We start from the raw sequence: 19783 nt of genomic DNA on the forward strand, positions 1-19783 counted from the left end.
CATGAGCTGTTTGTAAATTTTGGAGACTAATCCCTTGTCGGTCGCATCCTTTGCAAATATTTTCTCCCATTCTGTGGGTTATCTTTTCGTTTTGTTTATGGTTTCATTTGCTGTGCAAAAGCTTTTGAGTTTAGAAGATGAACTGATGGTTACTGGGGGGGGATGGGTCAGCGGGGAGCAATAGTTAGGGAGTTTGGGATTGACATGTACACACTGCTATATTTAAATTGGATAACCCACAAGGACCTACTGTATAGCACAGGGAACTCTGCTCAATATTTTTCTTATTTAAAAAAAATTTTTGTTTTATATTGGAGTATAGTTGATTAACAATGTTGTGTTAGTTTCAGGTGTACAGCAAAGTGATTCAGTTATACATATACATGTATCTATTCTTTTTTAAATTCTTTTCCCATTGAACTCTGCTCAATATTATATAACAACCTAAATGGGAAAAGAATTTGAAAAAGAATAGTACATGTTTAAAAAAAAAAAAAGAATTCTGTATTTGTCCCCTAAACGGCTCCTACTTTCAGTAAATGGCAACTCTATTCATTCTGAGGCTCAGGCCGAAAACCTTGGAGATAGTTATCTCTCTCTATCTGTCTATCTATACTTTATTTTTTAGAACAATTTTAGATTTACAGAAAAATTGAGCAGATAGTACAGAGGTTTTGCATATAAGCTTCAGTCCAGCACAGTGTTTATTAGTTGTTACTATTGTCTTGTCTTAGTATGGTACATTTGTTGCAAATAATGAACCAATATTGATATATTATTGTTAAGTAAAGTCCATAGTTTACATTAGGATTCACTCTTTTTATTGTACAATTCAATTGATTTTAACAAGTGCATAATGTCATGTATCCACCATTACACACAGAATAGATTTCCCACCCTAAAAATCCCCTGTGCTCCATAGATTCATCCCTTTGCCCCGACCCTGAAGTGCCGGCAGCCACTGAACGTTTAACTTTCTCTGTGGTTTTGCGTTTTCCAGAATGGTATATTTGAAATCATACAATATGTAACCTTTTCAGATTGTCTTCTTTCACTTAGCAATACACGTCCTGGCCACCATGGTACTGTCAGTTTTTTGAATTTTAGCTATTCTAATTCATGCATAGCAGTGTCTCTTTTTTTTTTTAATTTGCCATTTCCTAGTGACCTATGATGTTGAGAAGTTTTTCATATGGTTATATGCCATCTGTGTATCTTCTTTGATGAGGTATCTGTTTGGATCCTTTGCCTATTTTTTATTTGGGCTGTTTGTTTTCCTTTTGTTGAATTTTGAGAATTCTTTATGTACTTTGGATACAAGTCCTTTATCAGATACGTGTTTAACAAATATTTCCTCCCAGTCTGTGGCTTCTCTTTTCATTCTTTTAATAGAGCCTTTTGGGGAAGAGAAGGTTTTAATTTTAATAGAGTGCATCTTTATCATTTCTCTTACAGATCATGCTTTTGGTGTTGTATCTAAAGGCTCATCATCAAACCCAAAGTCATCTAGATTTTTTCCTATGTTGTCTTCTAAAAGTTTTATAATTTTGTGTTTTACATTTAGTTCTATGTTCCATTTTGAGTTTAATTTTTGTGAAAGATGTAAGATGTGTGTCTAGAGTCATGTTTTTGCATGTTAATGTCAGTTGTCCAGCACCATTTGTTGACAAAACAGTTTCTCCATTGAGTTGCTTTTGCTCCTTCGTCAAAGATCAGTTGATTGTATTTATGTGGGGTCAGTTCTGGGCCCTCTATTCTAATTCATTAACCTATTTGTCCATTCCTTCACCAATACCACATGGTCTCAATTACTGTAGCTTTATAGTAAGTCTTGAAGACAGGTAATGTCAGTCCTCTCACTTTGTTCTTTTCGGTATTGTGTTGGCTATTCTAGGTCTTTTGCCTTTTCATATAAACTTTAGAATGAATTTGTCAGTATCTACAAAATAACTTTCTAGGGTTTTGGTTGGGATTTTGCTTAATTTATAGATCACAATGGGAAGAATTGTCATGTTAACAGTATTGAGCCTTCCTCTCCAGGAATATGGACTATTTCTCCATTTATTTAGATCTCCTGTGATTTCTTTCATCAGTTTTATGGTTTTCCTTATACAGATGCTGTACATATTTTTGTTAGGTTTATACCTAAATATTTCACTTTTTTGACACTAATGTAAATGGTGTTATGTTTTTCATTTGAAATTCCAATTGTTCATTGCTGGTATGTAGGAAAACATTGACTTTCACATATTAACCTTGCTATGTCTCTTATTGGTTTTAGTCTACCCAGTTTTCAGACCTCCAAATTAATTTGTTAACAAATTCTGTCAGTTCTCCCTTAAAAGTATATCCAAAATCTGACCATTTCTCACCGCTTCTGCAATACTCTGTCACTCTGGTGTAAGCTACTGTCATCTCACCCTCTGTACTATTGCATCCTGAGAAGTGGGCTTCCTTTAATAACACAGCATTTGTCACTACTCAATATACTATATATTGGTTATTTTTTGTTTGTTTATTTGTTTACTCTCTTCTTCCCCCACTTCCTCCATGGAAGCAGGAACTTTGTTCTACTCGTTGCTGTTCCCCCGTGCCTAGCCTGGTACCTGGTATTTGGGGTTAAATATGTATTTGTTGTATGAGTGAACTCACTCAGACTACTCAGTTCCTGCAACAGAGACTTGCTAAATAATATCTTAAAGAACATAAGGGTGCTACAAGCAACCTTCCAAGAGTTTCTAAAAAATTAGAATGTCTGCAAAATTCATCACTATTTCCCACGCTTTACACTGTAACTCTAACTGGTATACATCTGAAGAGAGAACAATCACAGATCTGGAGAGCCACTCTGCCAATGCTATGAATAGTCTCCTTACCTTTTAGTTAAATTCGTTTTCATCCATATCTTCCCCTCCTCAACATGCCCACCCCCACTTCAACCCTTAGTTTTCCTTAGTGCCTTGGAAAAAGGACTTGTATTAATGGTGCAGTAAAGGGTTAATAGAACTGAGTTCCTTCTTTAGAACATGTTTAAAGTTATGAAATCTAACTCTGAAAAGCTACATATTTTTTGAATGATACTCCATTATTATTTCCCTGTAATCAAAAATATTCCTCTCTCCAAAAGTATATTCTTTATTACAAATTCATTAAATGATCATTATTTTATATGAGGCCTGAAGTCTAATAACTAGTAAAACGAGTTGTCATTTGGCTTCCCTGCATATCAGGATGTGTGTCCTCATACTACCTCTGTTGGAAATCTGTTTCTGGTGAAACCCCCAATTCTGGCAGCTTCTTTCAACTGACATAGCATTTTTTTCTTACCCTCAAAAAAAGCTTGCAGTTTATTTTAGCATGGCTTCCCACTGGGGTGAATAGCCACACAGGCACTTAATTGTTCAGTAAACCCCCTTGGGCTTTTAGCTGCCTTGATTTTTTAGGAGGAAGGCATCGGCATGATTCCTAAGGAGGTGGTCTGTTATTCTTGAAACTTTCTTCAGGACTGAGCCTGTGGCTGAATAAGGCACCGTGGGCACCAATTTAATTTTGCATTGTGTTTCAGAGTTGCATTATTGCGTGTCGTTTCAATATATCATAATGAGGCAGATCAGGGAGTTAATGTCTTTTATTGATGAAGCTACAGTGTGTATCAGTTTGGCTACATTGAAGAGGACAGGAGGAGATATTGCTTTCTGTGGATTGAAATTAATAATAATTTTAACCCATGATGCATTCTAGTTTGACAACATTGAGGGTAAAATTAATGTTGTCTTCAACTTTCTTGTCCTCTGTGCAAATCTCCAGAGATTACTTAGTCTCTGTTTTAGGATTGTTACCAAAAAAATGAATGCTAAGGTTTATGGAAAGCATTTGAATAGCTTGGAGAAAGGGCAGTAGCCAAATAATGTTCCCTGTGTGTTTGCCTCAGGCACATTCTCAAGTTAGCTTTGTTAAACTTGGGAGCCACTCTGTTTTCAGTATGCTGAGCTCCTCTCTGAACAATTACGAGAAAGGAAAACCTGTTATAAACATCAAATTCTGTTACTGTTCATGAACGACTATGATTATTACTGATTTATCTCTTTCTTTAGATGGGATTTTTTCCCTTAAAATATAATGAACTCAGAACCTGAAATTTTTATTATTAATACATAGGTTATGTTTTACATATGTGTATTACTATCACATATGAACCATAAAGGGTTTTATTATCTAAATTATTATTTTAGATTTGTGTGATGAAACTTCTCTACAATGTTTTTGCAAAGAACTGAGCTTTTAAAAAATATGCATATAAGGAAACTTTGTTCTGTGGTTTCTAAATTAAGATTTCAAGCTGTAAGCTTGTTAGAGGTTAAGTGAGACTATTGTATTTTAGTGATGCTTCAGTGTCCTCAGCATCTTTACAACCATGTGTGATTTTTAAAATAGAACTTTGGAACCTGTTGTTGTTATATTGAGATTGTGCACTCTGTTGACTTAAAGGCAAAGTAAACATTTTTAGGAGTTTATTAGTATCCCATAAAGGAAACAAACAGGACAGATCTCAGATGGGCAAAGATGATGGCATTACTTTAAACATATGTTAAAAATTGACTAGAAGAGATCCTGAACAAGAATCTTTGTAAGACTTCCCAAGTGTGCTTTGGGTAACAGAGGCAGATAAACTATTTTATTCTGTTATTACTGCGAAGATTCATTGGTAATTTTCCCCCACGCTACCAAGTAGGATAAACAGAGCTCTGAGAGGGGAACTTCCATTTCATTTTGACAGTGATTTCCCTCAACTCCGAAGACAATACCCCCTTTACAACTCTGAACTAATTTTCAAATGTTAGCATTTCCCACATGGGTGTTTTGAGTAAGTCTGAAAATGTTTTGCTATTTATATCAAAGAACTCTGGAAACAAATATGAATGAGATGGAAATTTCTATCCTAAATTTTAGTATATGGTCTGGAGTTCCCACACAGTTTACATTAGGAAAACAACCATGCACACGCACACACGTATGTATGTACATTTCTGATTTAAACCACGTCATATCTTGATAAAAAGAAAATACAGGGCTTCCCTGGTGGCGCAGTGGTTGAGAGTTTGCCTGCCGATGCAGGGGACACGGGTTCGTGCCCCGGTCTGGGAAGATCCCACATGCTGTGGAGCGGCTGGGCCCGTGAGCCATGGCCACTGAGCCTGCAAGTCCGGAGCCTGTGCTCCGCAACGGGAGAGGCCACAACAGTGGGAGGCCCGCGTACCGCAAAAAAACAAAAAAAAAAAAACAACAAAAAAAAAAGAAAATACGTAAAAGTTGTCTTAATAGGTTTTATTTCCCTTTCCGTCTGTGTCCCGTCTTCGTCATACTCTGCCAGTTAGGGATATTTAAAGAAACTTATTTTTAAGTTCTGTGTATTACAGTGGCTTCAGAGTGTTACTTTCCATCGGTGCTGTGTAATAAGGTTTCTGATTAATATTTATGGTTGCTTTATCTCTTTCTCAAGTAAACCTCTGATATGAACAGTAATCTAGCCAATTGTCATACAATTCAGCATAAGTGGAAATTATTTTTTAAGGGGAAGGTAGTGGTTACACTACCTTTGCAAGAATGCAAATCTGGTATAGATACTATATATAATAATACTGTATTCAGTGACTACTTGACAGTTTGCAAAGCCTTTTCATGTATGCTACCTCATTGATTCTTAAAATAATCCTATTTGTAGACATAGAGGTATACTGTCTTCAGATTACAGCACCATTTGTTAAAAAGACTTTCTCCATTGAACTGCCTTTGTAGCTTTGTCAAAAATCAACTGATCACACTTATAGCATATTAAGAAGTAATACTTACGACAATATTAACACAAAGGATGGGGTTATATTGAAGCAAGGAAATGATATCAGAGAGTAACTTGAAGAAATGAATAGTATCAGAAATATTAAATATGTAGGTTAATATATTTTTTATCCTTTTTCCTCTTAACTTTTTAAAAAGACATAAGATTGTATAAAGCAATAATATAACACTGTATTGAGTTTATAATATATAGGCATAATATATATGACAGTAATAGCACAAAGGAGGAAGAAAGGAATGAAAGTTATACTAGAGTTTCTATATTTGTTTTAGAATTGAATTAGTATTCATCTGAGGTAAATTGTGATAAATTAAGATACTAATGTATTATAGTGATCTCTAGAACCACCACTAAGAAACTCGAAGAAGTACAGTTGACCTTTGAACGATGCAGGGGTTAGAGGTGCCAGTCCTCTGCACAGTTGAAAATCCAAGTGTAACTTTACAGTTGACTCTCTGTATCTGCAGTTCTGCATCCGCAGATTTAACCATGTAGTACTATAGTACATATTTATTTAAAAAAATCCACGTATAATTGGACCTGCATAATTCAAATCTGTGTTGCTCAGGGGTCAACACAAATTAAAATTAAAATGGTACACTAGAAAACATCAATTTATTACAAAAGAAGGTGGTAAAGGAGGAACAGAGGAACAGAAAAGATGTGATATATAGAAGACAAACAGCAAAATGGCAGATATAAATCCAACAATATCAGTATTAATTTTAAATGTGACTGGATTAAACACTCCAGTCAAAGGACAGAAATTATAAGACTGGATGTAAAAACAAGATCCAACTACATGCTGTCTGTAAAAGAGACACTTTACATTCAGAGACAACAATTTTGGAAAAGTCTCAGCTGTTTCTTCTATACTGCTATAGTCTGAATGTATCCCCTATGTTTCATATGTTGAAATCCTAAACCCTGAGTATTAGGAGGTGGGACTTTTGGAGGTGCTTAAGCCATGATGGTGGAGCCTTCATAAATGGAATGAGTGCCTTAAAAAAAGACCTCACATTTCAGATAGCTCTGAGAAACTGCTCCAAAGAGGTAGGGGGGAAAGGTCAGTATATATGTGATTTTGGTGAAGGGGGAGTACCTGCAATTAAGCACACATTTTTTGCAGAAGGTTTCTGCTAGTCACGAGGAGCAGACGTCACCACAAAGGATTTTAGTGCTTTTCTAGATATGAGGAGGTACAAGAATTGAGCTCATAAAATCAGCTCCTGAAAATATCTAACTATCGGAAGACCTGTTCTGCTAGTTTTTCCCAGAGCACAGGGCGCCTCATTTCTGCTCTCCACACTGAACTCCTTTCAGGGGGTGTCAAAAGTCAGCAGCTGCAGTAGCACATGACTTAATCCTTGTAGAGGCAGATGGCAAGTGCCAATCTGTAGTTGATAGTGCCCACAGCCTAATCCCAGAAATTTGTGAATATGTTATGTGGCAAAAGAGATTTTGCAGATGAGATTAAGGATCTTATGATTGGGAGATTTGCCTGGATTATCCGGGTGGGCCTTATTAAAAAAAAAGAGAGAGAGAGAGACCTTACAGAGATCCCTTGCCCCTTTTACCATGTGAGGACACAGTAAGAAGGTGCTGGCTATGAGCCACAAAGAGGACCTCCACCAGAATGAGACCATGCTAGTGCCTTGATCTGGGACTTTCCAGCCTCCAGAACCCTGAGAAATAAATATCTGTTGTTTATAAGCTGCCTGGTCTGTGATATTTTGTTATAGCAGCCTGAACGGACTAAGACACACACCATTCTCTCCTTATTTTTCTCTGTAATTCTATTTACACATATGTTAAACTGATATTGCATCAAAGGCCTCTGATGTTTTATTTAAAGAAAAAAAATTTTCTCTTTGTACTTCAGTTAAGTTTCTTGTGACCTATTTTCAGGTTCACTAAATCCTTTCTTCTGCTGTGTCTAATCTACCATTAAGCCTAGTCAATACTTTGAAAATACATTTTAAATTCTAGAATGTTCATTTTCTTTAGAATTTTCGTTTTTTTGCTTATATTTTTCCTCTTGTCACTCATTTTCTCTGTCTTTTTCCTCAATGCTATAACATTTATTATAGTTATTTTAGAGTCTTTACTAATTCCAACATCTGTTCTTCAACAGCCTTAGTTTTCTGACAGCCATCTTGTATTGACTTTTTGCTCTTGATTATTAGATATATTTTCCTTCTTCGCATAGCTTAGAGTTTTTCACTGGATGCTGGACATTGTGTATGAAAAAAAGACTGATGTTGATAGATGGATGTTGATTCTACTCCCCGCCTCCAAAGAGCTCATCCTTTCCTCTATCTGGCAGGTAGAGTTAGTGTCTAATTTAGTCAATCAAATCAGAAGTCAAGAGGAATCATGGCTGAATGGCAGCTTCAGTTATCTCAGTTCTCTTCTTGGTTTCAAATGTCTTAAGAATGGGATCAGCCCTCTCTCTTCAGCAGGGCTTAGTGATTAGGGCTTACTTGCCATTTTCCAGCCCCTTCCCCAGCTTCTCATGCTGTTGCTTAAACACAGCAAAAGTGCCATGAGTGAGAGTTGGTGAACTGGAGGGACTGGTGGCTTTTAAGATTCCATTCCACCATGCCAGTTCATGTGCCATTTTTACAAGTAGTGCTGTTTTCTCCTGGTCCCAATGAAGTTGCTTGTGTATGACTGGCTTTCTCCTCCAGCCACTGTGGCCAGACTTGGCAGTTGCCCTCAGGGATGGAAGTGGCCGTGTCTTGGTCTCTACCCTGAAAGGTCTCATTGCTCATTGGAATTTAGTTCCTTTAAACTTCTTTGTGTTTACCTCTCTTTTATGGCATTAAAGAAGAATGGCATATTGTTAAGCAAATCAGGTGTTTTCTCTTTATTATCATAGGAATGGTGGTCTTTTGAGATCTTTTATAGCCTCATTAGAAGTGAAACCTCCTTCTGTGCTGACTTTTGAATAAATAATATTGAAAATAAAGGAACACTGCCTTGGTGATCATATCTTACCATTTTTATTCTTAACCTTTTTCAAAAAAAATAAATAAATTTGTTGATTTATTTTTATTTTTGGCTGCATTGGGTCTTCGTTGCTGTGCACAGGCTTTCTCTAGTTGCAGCGAGTGGGAGCTACTCTTAGTTGTGGTGTGCGGGCTTCTCATTGCGGTGGCTTCTCTTGTTGCGGAACACGGGCCCTAGGCGTGCGGGCTTCAGTAGTTGTGGCATGCAGGCTCAGTAGTTGTGGCTCGAGGGCTCTAGAGCACAGGCTCAGTAGTTGTGGCACACGGGCTTAGTTGCTCCACAGCATGTGGGATCTTCCCAGACCAGGGCTCGAACCCATGTCCCCTGCATTGGCAGGTGGATTCTTAACCACTGTGCCACCAGGGAACCCCCCTTAACCTTTTTCATAATGTAGAGTAGGGGTCAGCAAACCTTTTCTTAAAGGGCTAGATAGTAAATATGTTGGGCTTTGTGGACAGAGTGGCAAAACCAAGGCTATTTATGTAGGTACTTATATGACCATTCAAAATGTACCATTTAAAGATGTAGTAAAGATTATTCTTAGCTCATGAGTCATAGCAAACAGGTGACCATAGTTTGCCAGGCCCTGGTATAGAGACAAATGATAAAACAATTTGACTTTTTTTTAGTGGCCATGGCTCACAGGCCCAGCCGCTCCACGGCATGTGGGATCTTCCCAGACCGGGGCACAAACCCCTGTCCCCTGCGTCGGCAGGCGGACTCTCAACCACTGTGCCACCAGGGAAGCCCCAGATACTTTTAAGAAATTAAATTCTAAGGAGTTCTTTGGTACACCATCTACCACTGTCATCTACAATAATAAGTACCAAAAAGGATGATCCTGAGCTGTCAAAACAAGTTTAACTTTTATTTAGTGTAATTGAATTGCATAATAAATTTTAGAAAAATGTTTATCAGAAATATTTTAAAGTTTATATGCCTGAAGAGTTAGTTACAGCCATATGGAAACCTTCATTCAAAAAGCCTCATTCAGGGACTTCCCTGGTGGTCCAGTGGGTAAGACTTCGCCCTCCCAATGCAGGGGGCCCCGGGTTTGATCCCTGGTCGGGGAACTAGATCTCACATGCGTGCCACAACTAAGAGTCCACATGCCGCAACTAAAGATCCCGCATGCCGCAACTAAGACCCGGCACAGACAAAATAAATGAAGTAAATAAATAAATATTATAAGAAAAAAAAGCATTCATTCTACCCAAGTATTCTACTACATATTGAGCATTAACAAATTTTTTAAAAAAGCTTTGACCCTCAAAATGGGTACAATCCAGTGGAAAACAGACACTTAGATGTAAATATAAATACAAGGTAGTGATTGCAGTAATGTAGGTTTGCACAAGGTGCCTCTGTAGGGTTGGGGAAAGGTGGCAGGGAAGACTTCAGAGAGAAGATGATGCTTTGCTGACTCTTGAAAACGAATTAAGATTTTGTCAGGTAAACATTTTATTTATCCAGTACTACCATATTGTTGAATTGACTCTTTCAAGGTTATTTTAGAAATGGTTTGACTATGAGGAAACAAACTTAGAAACTCATTCTCTCCTTATCTGATTACATACCTGTGAAATTTAAATGATAGTAGGTAAGCAGCTTTTTGTGACTGTTTTAAGAAACCAGTTATCACTCTGTAACATATGTAGTGACTAAATGACGGTTTAGCAAGAACAATTTAACTTCAGCTTTTCTAGAAGTTTATTGCTGTTTTAAATCACTTTTAAAATCTTGTCTCCACCACAGGTTTTTTAAAAAGCATTATAATTACTATAGGAAGAATATTTCAAAGCAGAGACTTTTCTTTTTAGATACTTTATAGATTCAGTAGCTAGTAGGATGGGTGAAGAATCACAAGAATTTTTACTTAGGGTTGGGAGTAGAATTTAAAGGGACAAATCAGACTTTTGTTAAAGAGAATATAGTGTTGAGTTATTTATGTATTCAGTTGTAGCATGTTAATATGCTAGTAAATCTTTTTCTAATTCCTGGAAAATTGGTTACCTTCATGAAAAAACAACTGATCATTTTTTATTTGCCTTTTTAAGAAAGCTCCTCTGGAGATTATATTTTACTGAATTATTGAATACAGGTTTTATTGAGTAGGTAATAAGGATTTTTAGTTTGTGGTAAACAAAAGCTAATGGTGTTTTGAAGACCTAGATATTGGATTTAGTAGATTATTTTCCACAGCAAGCAAGCTGAAATCCTTTATAGCATTGATGTTTGATATATAATTTTACAAAAAAGTTTTTTCTCTCTATATTTTTCTTTTAGCTTTTATTAAGTAACAGAATACATATTGAGAGCTGCAAAAATATCTATATTTGTATCTAATAATTCTGATACCTGGAAAGACCCAACAGAATTATTTAAAAAGAAACAACTACCTGCAGAAAGATGATTATTACAGCTTATCTTTATTAGCACCCTCCTCCTCACAAAAAACCTGAAAGAACTTTACAGCAATAGGGGAATGATTGGATAAATTATGAAGCAATAGAATATTATATAGCCATATAAAGGTTGTAATTATTAACACCAGTAGAAACATGGGGAAATGTTTATTATAGTCTATTTTTAAAAAAACAAACCTGAATACCAAATTGTTCCACTGTAAGATACCAAGTTGGAACATTGGAAAAATGAGTAACCGGGATCTTTAGCTAATTTAGATGCCCTAAATACTGTTAATGTCCCATTCTGTTGGTTCCTAAATGCAGTTTTGATTCTCTCAGGTATGATGATCAGGGGAGACGGGTGAATACAAAAGAGAAGGACGGAAAGTCAGTAGATAGCTCTTATTTGCAAGATTTTCTGTATAAGAAGACAACTTTAAATGTTTTTATTTGAGCCTTCATACATTTCCTGAGTCCACATTATGGAAATAATGTTATTGCCTACCTCTTCTCCAAGATTTTACAGTATTTGATCTGATTATTAATTGCGTGATTGTGAATGCTAAATGTGTTGTGACTTTATTTTCAGGATAAGGGAGATCTTGAAGGCATCTCGAAAATTGCAAGGTGATCCAGATTTGCCGATGTCTTTTACTTTGGCCATAGTGGAGTCTGACTCCACAATAGTCTATTACAAACTTACTGATGGATTTATGCTGCCAGATCCTCAGGTCAGTTTTGGGGCAACTATCAGTAAACATTGAAAAAAGAGGAAAGTTATGACGTGATTTTAAGTGTGAATCAATCCATTCACAGAACCATCACTTCTTTTGCAATATGAACATTCAAGAAGAAAAAATGACTTGGTTTTTCGTACCTCAGAAATGGCTATGTTCTGTTCAAAGTAACATGTTTCTAGCTGTTTTCACAAAAATAATTTGACTTCCCTACTCTACAGAAAATTTCATAGTTTCCCAGAGTACTTCATGAAGTCATGATGCATTTAATGATTTGATGAGTAACTGGGATGGAATGTAAAGGCTTATAATAGTAATAGTTCTGAGAACACTTAAACACTTCTTTAAGGAAATGTTAAATTGGTTGACATTTTGACAGGAACAGTTTAATAAGTAAATGTATTTTCTATGATTTCTTTACATATATTGTTGGCATAATTGGCATAATCACATTACATATCTTCCTAGTTTTGCTTTTAAATTACATTATCTATTGGGGAAAAGGTCCATCCTTATCTTTTTTTTTTTTTTTTTTTATGTTGCAGAATATTTCCCTTAGAAGATGACACCTATACTTCCCGATGCTTGCTTTATTCACACAAGATTGGATTGAGACCCATCAGCCTGATTCATCTTTTATCTCAGAGATAGTCAGGGTTGACTTAGCTGGTCCCATTCCATAAGTTTTCTTTTTGAAGAATAAAACTTTCCCAGATAGAAGAATTTATTTTATTCAGAAATATAGGGTAGTTGCTCTAGAACTTTCTCATCTGGAGACAGTTTAATTATAGTTGTATACAAGTTTATGCCTAGGGTGTGTTCAGAAGGGTAGAACATTGTTGAGACTGCCACCTCTTTCCCTTACTCAACCCTCTCAGTGCCTTTTGGTCACTACAGCTAGCCTGGAATGGCATTTCAGGTACACCTTGACACCTGGAGAGTTTACTTTAGTCTGCTTTTTCATCCCCAATAGAAAGTATTCTTTCAATTGGTTTTTTCATGTTGCAATTACTGTCACTTCCCTCTTTGGTTGACTTTAAATCAAAACTAAAAATATGCTCATCCAGAGTGTAAAATTACATGTCTAGATTAATAGGGACCGGAGGATTGCTACCTACAAGAGTACTGGGTCTTTTTCTTCTGTTCTTATTACCACCACCTGTACTGTATCATAAGCTAGAATATTACAAGAGAGATAGTAGGGGACAGTGTTAACCTTAAAAACATCTTTCTTAAGTAAACCCAGTTTTTCCACTCTTGTTAATACCTCCCAATTAAGTTGCCTAAGGTATAAACAATTATATGCACAAAGATGTTTCAAGTGACATTTTGGGGCATATAATAATCCAAATTATAAATGACTTAAAAGTTTAAGGCAAGGGTCAGCAAAATTTTTCTGGAAAAGGTCAGAAAGGAAATATTTTAGGCTTTTCAGGTCATATAGGCTTTCTCACAACTTCTCAGCTCTGCTGTTTGTAGGACAAAAATAACCATAGACAGTATCTAAATGAATGGATATGGCTGTATTCCAATAAAACTTATTTGCAAATACAGGGCCATAGTTTGCCAACCACTGGTCTGGGGAGATAGTCAATGAACATATATAGCTAATGAATGGTGTGTTACGTACCCATTAAAAATTAGTAATTACCGAAAAACATGAGAAAATATTTAGTAACAAAAAGCAAGATACAAAAGTATATGAATGTGTATGACTATGGCTATAAATAACACACCAAGTATATAATAAAAAGGTGACAAAATAAATTACTAACTGGTTATAATAGGATGGCAGGGCAGGAAATGGATGACTTTGTCTTTCTTCAATATTTTAGTTTTTCTCTATTTGTATTACTTTTATAATAAAAATGTTTTAAAATAAAAAAGTGTCCTGAGATCTATATTAGTTATCTATTGTTGCATACTAATATCACCACAAACTTAGCAACTTAAAATAGCACACATTTAATATCTCAAATTTGGGTCCTTTGTAAGGTTGCAGTCAAGGTGTTGGCCAGGGCTGCAGTGTCATCTGAGGCTTCACTGGGTAAAAACCTACTTTTTCACTCATGTGGTTGATAGCAGCTTTCTGTTCTCTGTGGGCACTTGTACTGAGGACTTCAGCTTAGTGGGGTGTTGGTAAGAGGCCACCCTCTTTGCCACATGAGCCTTGCCAGCACAACTGGTTGTTTCCTCAAAGCCAGTGAAAGAGAGTCAGCAGGATGGACCTCCTAGTATCGTGTAATGTAGTCACGTACATCCTGTCACCTTTGCCATATTCTGTTGGTTAGGAGCAAGTCATGGCTAATTACGCTGGGAAACAACAATTACAAGAATGGAAAAAGGACCAAAAGTAGGAAAATTACAAAATTGTGTAAAGCATCATTCTTGATCTATAGTAGTTCCTGAACTCCTTTCCTTTGATATTTTTTGAATTTTACTTTCCTTCTTGATGGAAGGTCTTGGCAACTCCTTCAGACTCCCTCTGCTTCCCCAGAAGGCCCAAAGATGCACCAATTCAGCACAATATGGGTTTCTGTAACCCTAGTCAGCAATTTGCAGATCTAAGGATCCTAAAACAGTTTATGATCAGTTCTTAGCGTCTCTGCCATTTGATTCCTTTTGAGGGCTTTCATTACAGTGCTAGAAAAACAGTCTGCATTTTCAGAAAGAAATGTAAGGCTTAATGAATGCTAGATTTGTGTGTCAGATCTGGTGACCAGTGGGCCCCTATGTAACTACAAGACCAGAAGTGTCTTGACTGTGAAAGGAGCTTTCTTACAGAAATCTTTAAAGCTAGGTCTTAATCTCACTGTATGTCCTGGGATGTCTACTCTTTTTCAGAATGTTCCCTGTGTACTTGACCGAAGTTGTTCTGTCCAAAGCCAGCCAGATACCTGCTAGTGTGAGTAATGGTCCAGGACAGTTTGGAAATGGAGATGACCCGGCTCTGTCAGTCTCATTTTAGTGAAAAATAGGTAAAGTGATTTCTTTTGCCTGATCAAGTAACTTTGTAATTGCATTTACACTTGTCTTTCTTGTTAGACTATGGGCTCCTTAAGAACAGAACAAAGAACTGTATCTTTAAAAAAATTTTTTAATTGAAGTATAGTTGATCTGCAGTATTATATTTTATCAGTAGTTTCAGGTGTACAACATAGTGATTCAATATTTTTATAGATTATACTCCATTTGAAGTTATTACAGCATGATGGCTATATTTCCTTGTGCTGTACATGTATCCTTGTTGCATATTTATTTTACATATTTATTTTATTAATCCCCTACCCCTGTTTTGCCCCTCCCTCCTTCTCTCTCCCCACTGGTAACCACTATTCTGTTCTCTGTATCTCTGAGTCTGTTTCTGTTTTGTTATATTCACTAGTTCATTTTATTTTTTAGATTCCACATATAAGTCATAACAAACCATGTCTTTTTTTATACATCTGTGTATCCCACCACCTTCCACAAACTGGCATATACAAAGTGCTCAATAAATATTTGGTGAATGAATGAATGCTGATTGTAGACTTGTTTAATGGTTTACTTTTTGCCTGAAGGCAAACTAAAATGATCCATTTGGACACCAGAGGGCACTGCTAAATAAGCACAAAATTTTCAGACTTCAGGAATGAATTAACTTGAGAAGTGGTGCTCTTGAAAGTTTATTTTCAATCTGTGGGAAATAGCATAAATAAAAATATAAATAAGTTTTATGTGCTCATACCCCCCTCCCTTTTTCTTTCTGGCATGACTCTAAAATTACGCTGTCTACTGACATTAAATATGTGACTTGGTTCATGCTTTACTCAAAATATAAATCTATATTTAAAAATCAAAGCTTGGGGCTTCCCTGGTGGTGCAGTGGTTGAGATCCGCCTGCCGATGCAGGGGACATAGGTTCGTGCCCCGGTCTGGGAAGATCCCACATGCCGCGGAGCGGCCCCTCCGGAGCCTGTGCTCTGCAATGGGAAAGGCCACAACAGTGAGAGGCCCGCGTACCACAAAAAAAAAAAAAAAAAAATCAAAACTTGTTTGGGGCCAGGGTGGGTGGGTGTTTTTTCCTAGATTATGGTTTTGTTCATATCCATATGCCATGATGCATTTCATTTTTTCCTTGCAAAAGCCCAATATGTTAGATAAAATTTCAAGAGCAGATCACCTAGCAACAGATCCCAGCTCTGAAACACTCATTGAACTGGCTAAATCCCAGTGGTGAGAGACATGAACTGCTGCTGTTATACCTATAAACTTTTCCGTTAAAGGGAAGCCCCTCTCTAGATGGGAGCAGGATGGGGGAAAGGGTATGCAATGATCCCTCTCTAGTGCTGTCTTTGCCTGTGTATTTTGGGGTCCCTAGTGAGTGCACCCTCTGCGCTGGGACGGCTTAGTAGGACGCTGAGTGATCTAGGTCCAATGACTTCAGACTGACTTATTTTGCTTCCTTGCCTGGGCCTCTCTAGGAGAATGTGTTCCTAAACACCACAGATCTCTTGTGCAGAACATGAGGGTGGAGGCACTTTGGAATTCTAAGCTACAACTAGAATAGAATAATAATCTACAAAGTTCATGTAATCTGCGGTTTTTTAAAAAACTGAAACAGCTTTACACTTTTATATTCCTGGAACCAAGTGACTTAACCAAAACTTCATGATATTTCATCTTTCTGAGCATTTTAGTTCTGAATTCCTCTCTGAGGTCACTTTTTCCATTGCAGCCCCAGCAGGAGGCCTTTCACTGCTGCAGCACAGTGGTTCCTGCCAAAGTTTATAGTTCTTCTAGACAGAAGCACTTTATTCATCTGCTGTATTTCACCTTGACTGTTCGCATATGCAGAGTAGTGTCGTATTCTGAACAGTCAGTACAATTTTCCCTCCTTTCAGACCAAGGGCTGTCCCATTCCTTACCACCGACCCTCCTGCAGCCTAATCGGCTTAATGATCTTTGAGTAAGAACTTGCTTGGGCTAACTAAGGGAAGAGTGTGGGGAAATCACGTGACTTATTGGACGGGTCTGCTTTTAAAATGTTTAGATGATTCTGGAAGATTAAAAATCAATTTAACTAAAATCAAACAGATTGGCTTTTTAGATTGCAGAGTACTAAATGGAGGTACTATTAAGGAAGTATTTAATTAAAGTTCATTAATTTATTAACATGCTAATTTATCTTCAGACATTAACTGTGCTTCTTCTGTGCTTAGATGACTGTGGTAAGTGCTGAAGTAACAAAGGTGAATGAGATATGACCTGTGCTCTCAAGGAGCTCAGATAGCCAATTACAACTCTCCTAGCCAAAACTCTAAAACACTATTGCCAATGTGAGTGAGGAATACCCATCATGCAGTGTATGAAGTCTGAAGTTTATGCGGTTTACTTAACGGTGAAGGGGTTCAACAACTTTTGGTAAATTAAACAATTTTCAAACAATCATTGTACGTATATTATTTGTCCCAAAGGACTGAACGTTGGACAGGATACAGAGAAATATTACACAGTGCACCTCTCAAAGACTTATTTTCTGGCTTAAAAGGAGAAAAATCTATGTGTACAAGATAACTGAGAATGTTACAAGGCAGTATTACATATAAATGCTAAATGATAATTGTAAAGCAATTTATTCACTACCAAGTACTTCAGTACTCTTTATTTTGATTCTCACAACAGAGCTGATGTTATTTACTTGCTATTATTAATTTATTATGCTTATTCAATAGGTGGAGAAATTAGGGCACCAAGTGGTTAAGCAACAGCTTCATGTAGTAGCAAGTGAGTGGGTAATGAGAACTAGAGCCAGGTCTCTTAACATCTAGCCCCCTGTTCTTTTCAGAGTCTTGTATGGTGCAGAGAAATATATTAATGTGTGTCAAACAGGCTTTGGGAAGAAAAAAATTAGCTCTACTTAGTCCTGGAGGGAGTTTTTGTTTGTTTGTTTGTTTTTAGCGGTGCAGGCCTCTCACTGCTGCGACCTCTCCTGCTGTGGAGCACAGGCTCCAGACGCGCGGGCTCAGCAGCCATGGCTCACGGGCCCAGCGGCTCCGTGACATGTGGGATCTTCCCAGACCGGGACCTGCATCGGCAGGCGGACTCTCAACCACTGCGCCACCAGGGAAGCCCGTGGAGGGAGTTTTTTAGTGATTTAGGGATCAGTTACATTATCCTCTTGGACTCTTGAACAAATGTATCAAAATGTCAAGCTGTGTGTGGGTAATTTGGAAAATCATATTCATAGGCAATATATTTATAAGTTTTATTCCAAAGAATAAATATGATCATCTCCATGCTGTTATGTAGGCAAACCTAAAACAATAATTAATGTTAAATGAGAAAGAGCTCAGAAAGTTTCTTTGCTTGTTGGAGCTAAATTTTGGCTGGTACAAAGAGTAGACTCAGGGAACTTTTAAATGATGATTTCACACTCAATGAGGAAGGGTCTTGCACCATAAATATCCCACAGATATGCTTGCCATTGCTTAGAATCCTACCGTAATTCTATTTCTTAATCATGAAGCTTTGATTCAATTTAATTTGAGAAGCATTTTTGCAGGACCCCATGGAAAGGCCCAGTGCTAAGATTTGGGAGGACTACAAGCCCAAATATTTACTATTAGAGAGTCAACAGATAAAGTTAATCAGTTGAATTGTTATATGAATTTCTAAATGTTTATTCTCAATTTCTGTACTTGCCTAATTGCAGACCAGCGATATCTTGTGGATTGACACCTGTGTACAGACCACACTTTGAGTAGCCTGTGTTAGAGCTCAGATGAGAAGTGATGAGAGCCTGAAACCCAACAGTAGCCCAGGTATGTTAGGATGGGCAAGATTATGATGCTGCTGGTTCACAACCTGAGGAATTTCCCAGGTAAAATCTGCAACTGGCTCCTGTAGAGAGAGCAAGGAGAGACTGAAGAAAGAGGCAGGCCACTTCGATTGGTAGGTGGCAGTTTTAATAAGCAAGGGAACTTACATACCAGGCTTATCTTGGGCAGCCACAAGATAAGTAGATCTCTGTACCCCCCCTCCAGGATCTTAAAAGTTTATATAGAGGCCTTAACTGGATTCAGTCATGTATTCAGTCCAGATGGTCTCAACAACACATTACTATCTCAAGGCTGCATCCTTGAAAATGGCTCCCACTGTGGGAACTGTGGGCAGAGCATACATTATAAGGACAGCGGGGGAGGGGTGAGAAGCCTCCAATTGCCCTGGTCCAGCTCGTGGGTCAACGGGGGGTTGTGTCCTCTTGTAATCTTTCCCAACAGATTCAGTAAAAACCAGTGAATTAGTTAAACTTATGTTTATTTCTTGCTCACATTACAAGTCCTTGTACATAGACTTGGAAACTGGGAATCAGATCAACAGAACCTCCAACAGCTAGAATGTTGCTGGTTCCAATGGTCGGAAGAAGAAAGTGCTGTAGTGTCACATACAGCAATTGAATACTTCCAGGAGAAGCAGCATGTCATCCCTGCCCACATTTTTTTGGCCAAAGCGAGTCACATGGCTGGCCATGATGAACTTCAAGAAAGAGAGGAAGTGCAAGTCCACTGTGTTGCTGGACTGAGAAGAGGGGATAGTCAGAGAACAGCACTCCCAGATAATGAAAAGCAGAGGAAAGGTAGCAAGGAGGTAAATTTAACAACTGATTAGCTGTGGGAGCAAAGAACGGGGGGGAGTTAAACCTCAGACTATTCCGAGTCACTTACTTATATGTGAATGGGTTTCAGGTTGCAATGGGGAGATAGTGAGAGGACTTTATAAGAGGGACA

General features: G+C 37.5%; 1 protein-coding gene across 3 annotated transcripts in view; it reads left to right on the top strand.

The window, feature by feature from the left end:
- The window catches only part of TSEN15 (tRNA splicing endonuclease subunit 15), a 99526-nt gene that overhangs the window by 24192 nt on the left and 55551 nt on the right, over positions 1-19783 (top strand). Inside the window, exons 4-6 of one of the 3 annotated variants that reach the window (XR_004349873.1) lie at positions 11867-12008; positions 14859-14992; positions 18709-18817. Coding sequence is in view for 2 of the 3 variants with exons in the window: in XM_032631709.1 (XP_032487600.1) it covers positions 11867-12008; positions 14859-14918 (202 nt within the window). In the remaining variant the exon portion in view is untranslated. Of the gene's footprint in view, positions 1-11866; positions 12009-12559; positions 13971-14858; positions 15530-18708; positions 18818-19783 lie in introns of those variants that run through there. The other 2 variants (XM_032631709.1, XM_032631716.1) reach the window with 2 other exon arrangements.

Source organism: Phocoena sinus, chromosome 1, assembly GCF_008692025.1.
Source record: "Phocoena sinus isolate mPhoSin1 chromosome 1, mPhoSin1.pri, whole genome shotgun sequence".
NCBI lineage: Eukaryota > Metazoa > Chordata > Mammalia > Artiodactyla > Phocoenidae > Phocoena > Phocoena sinus.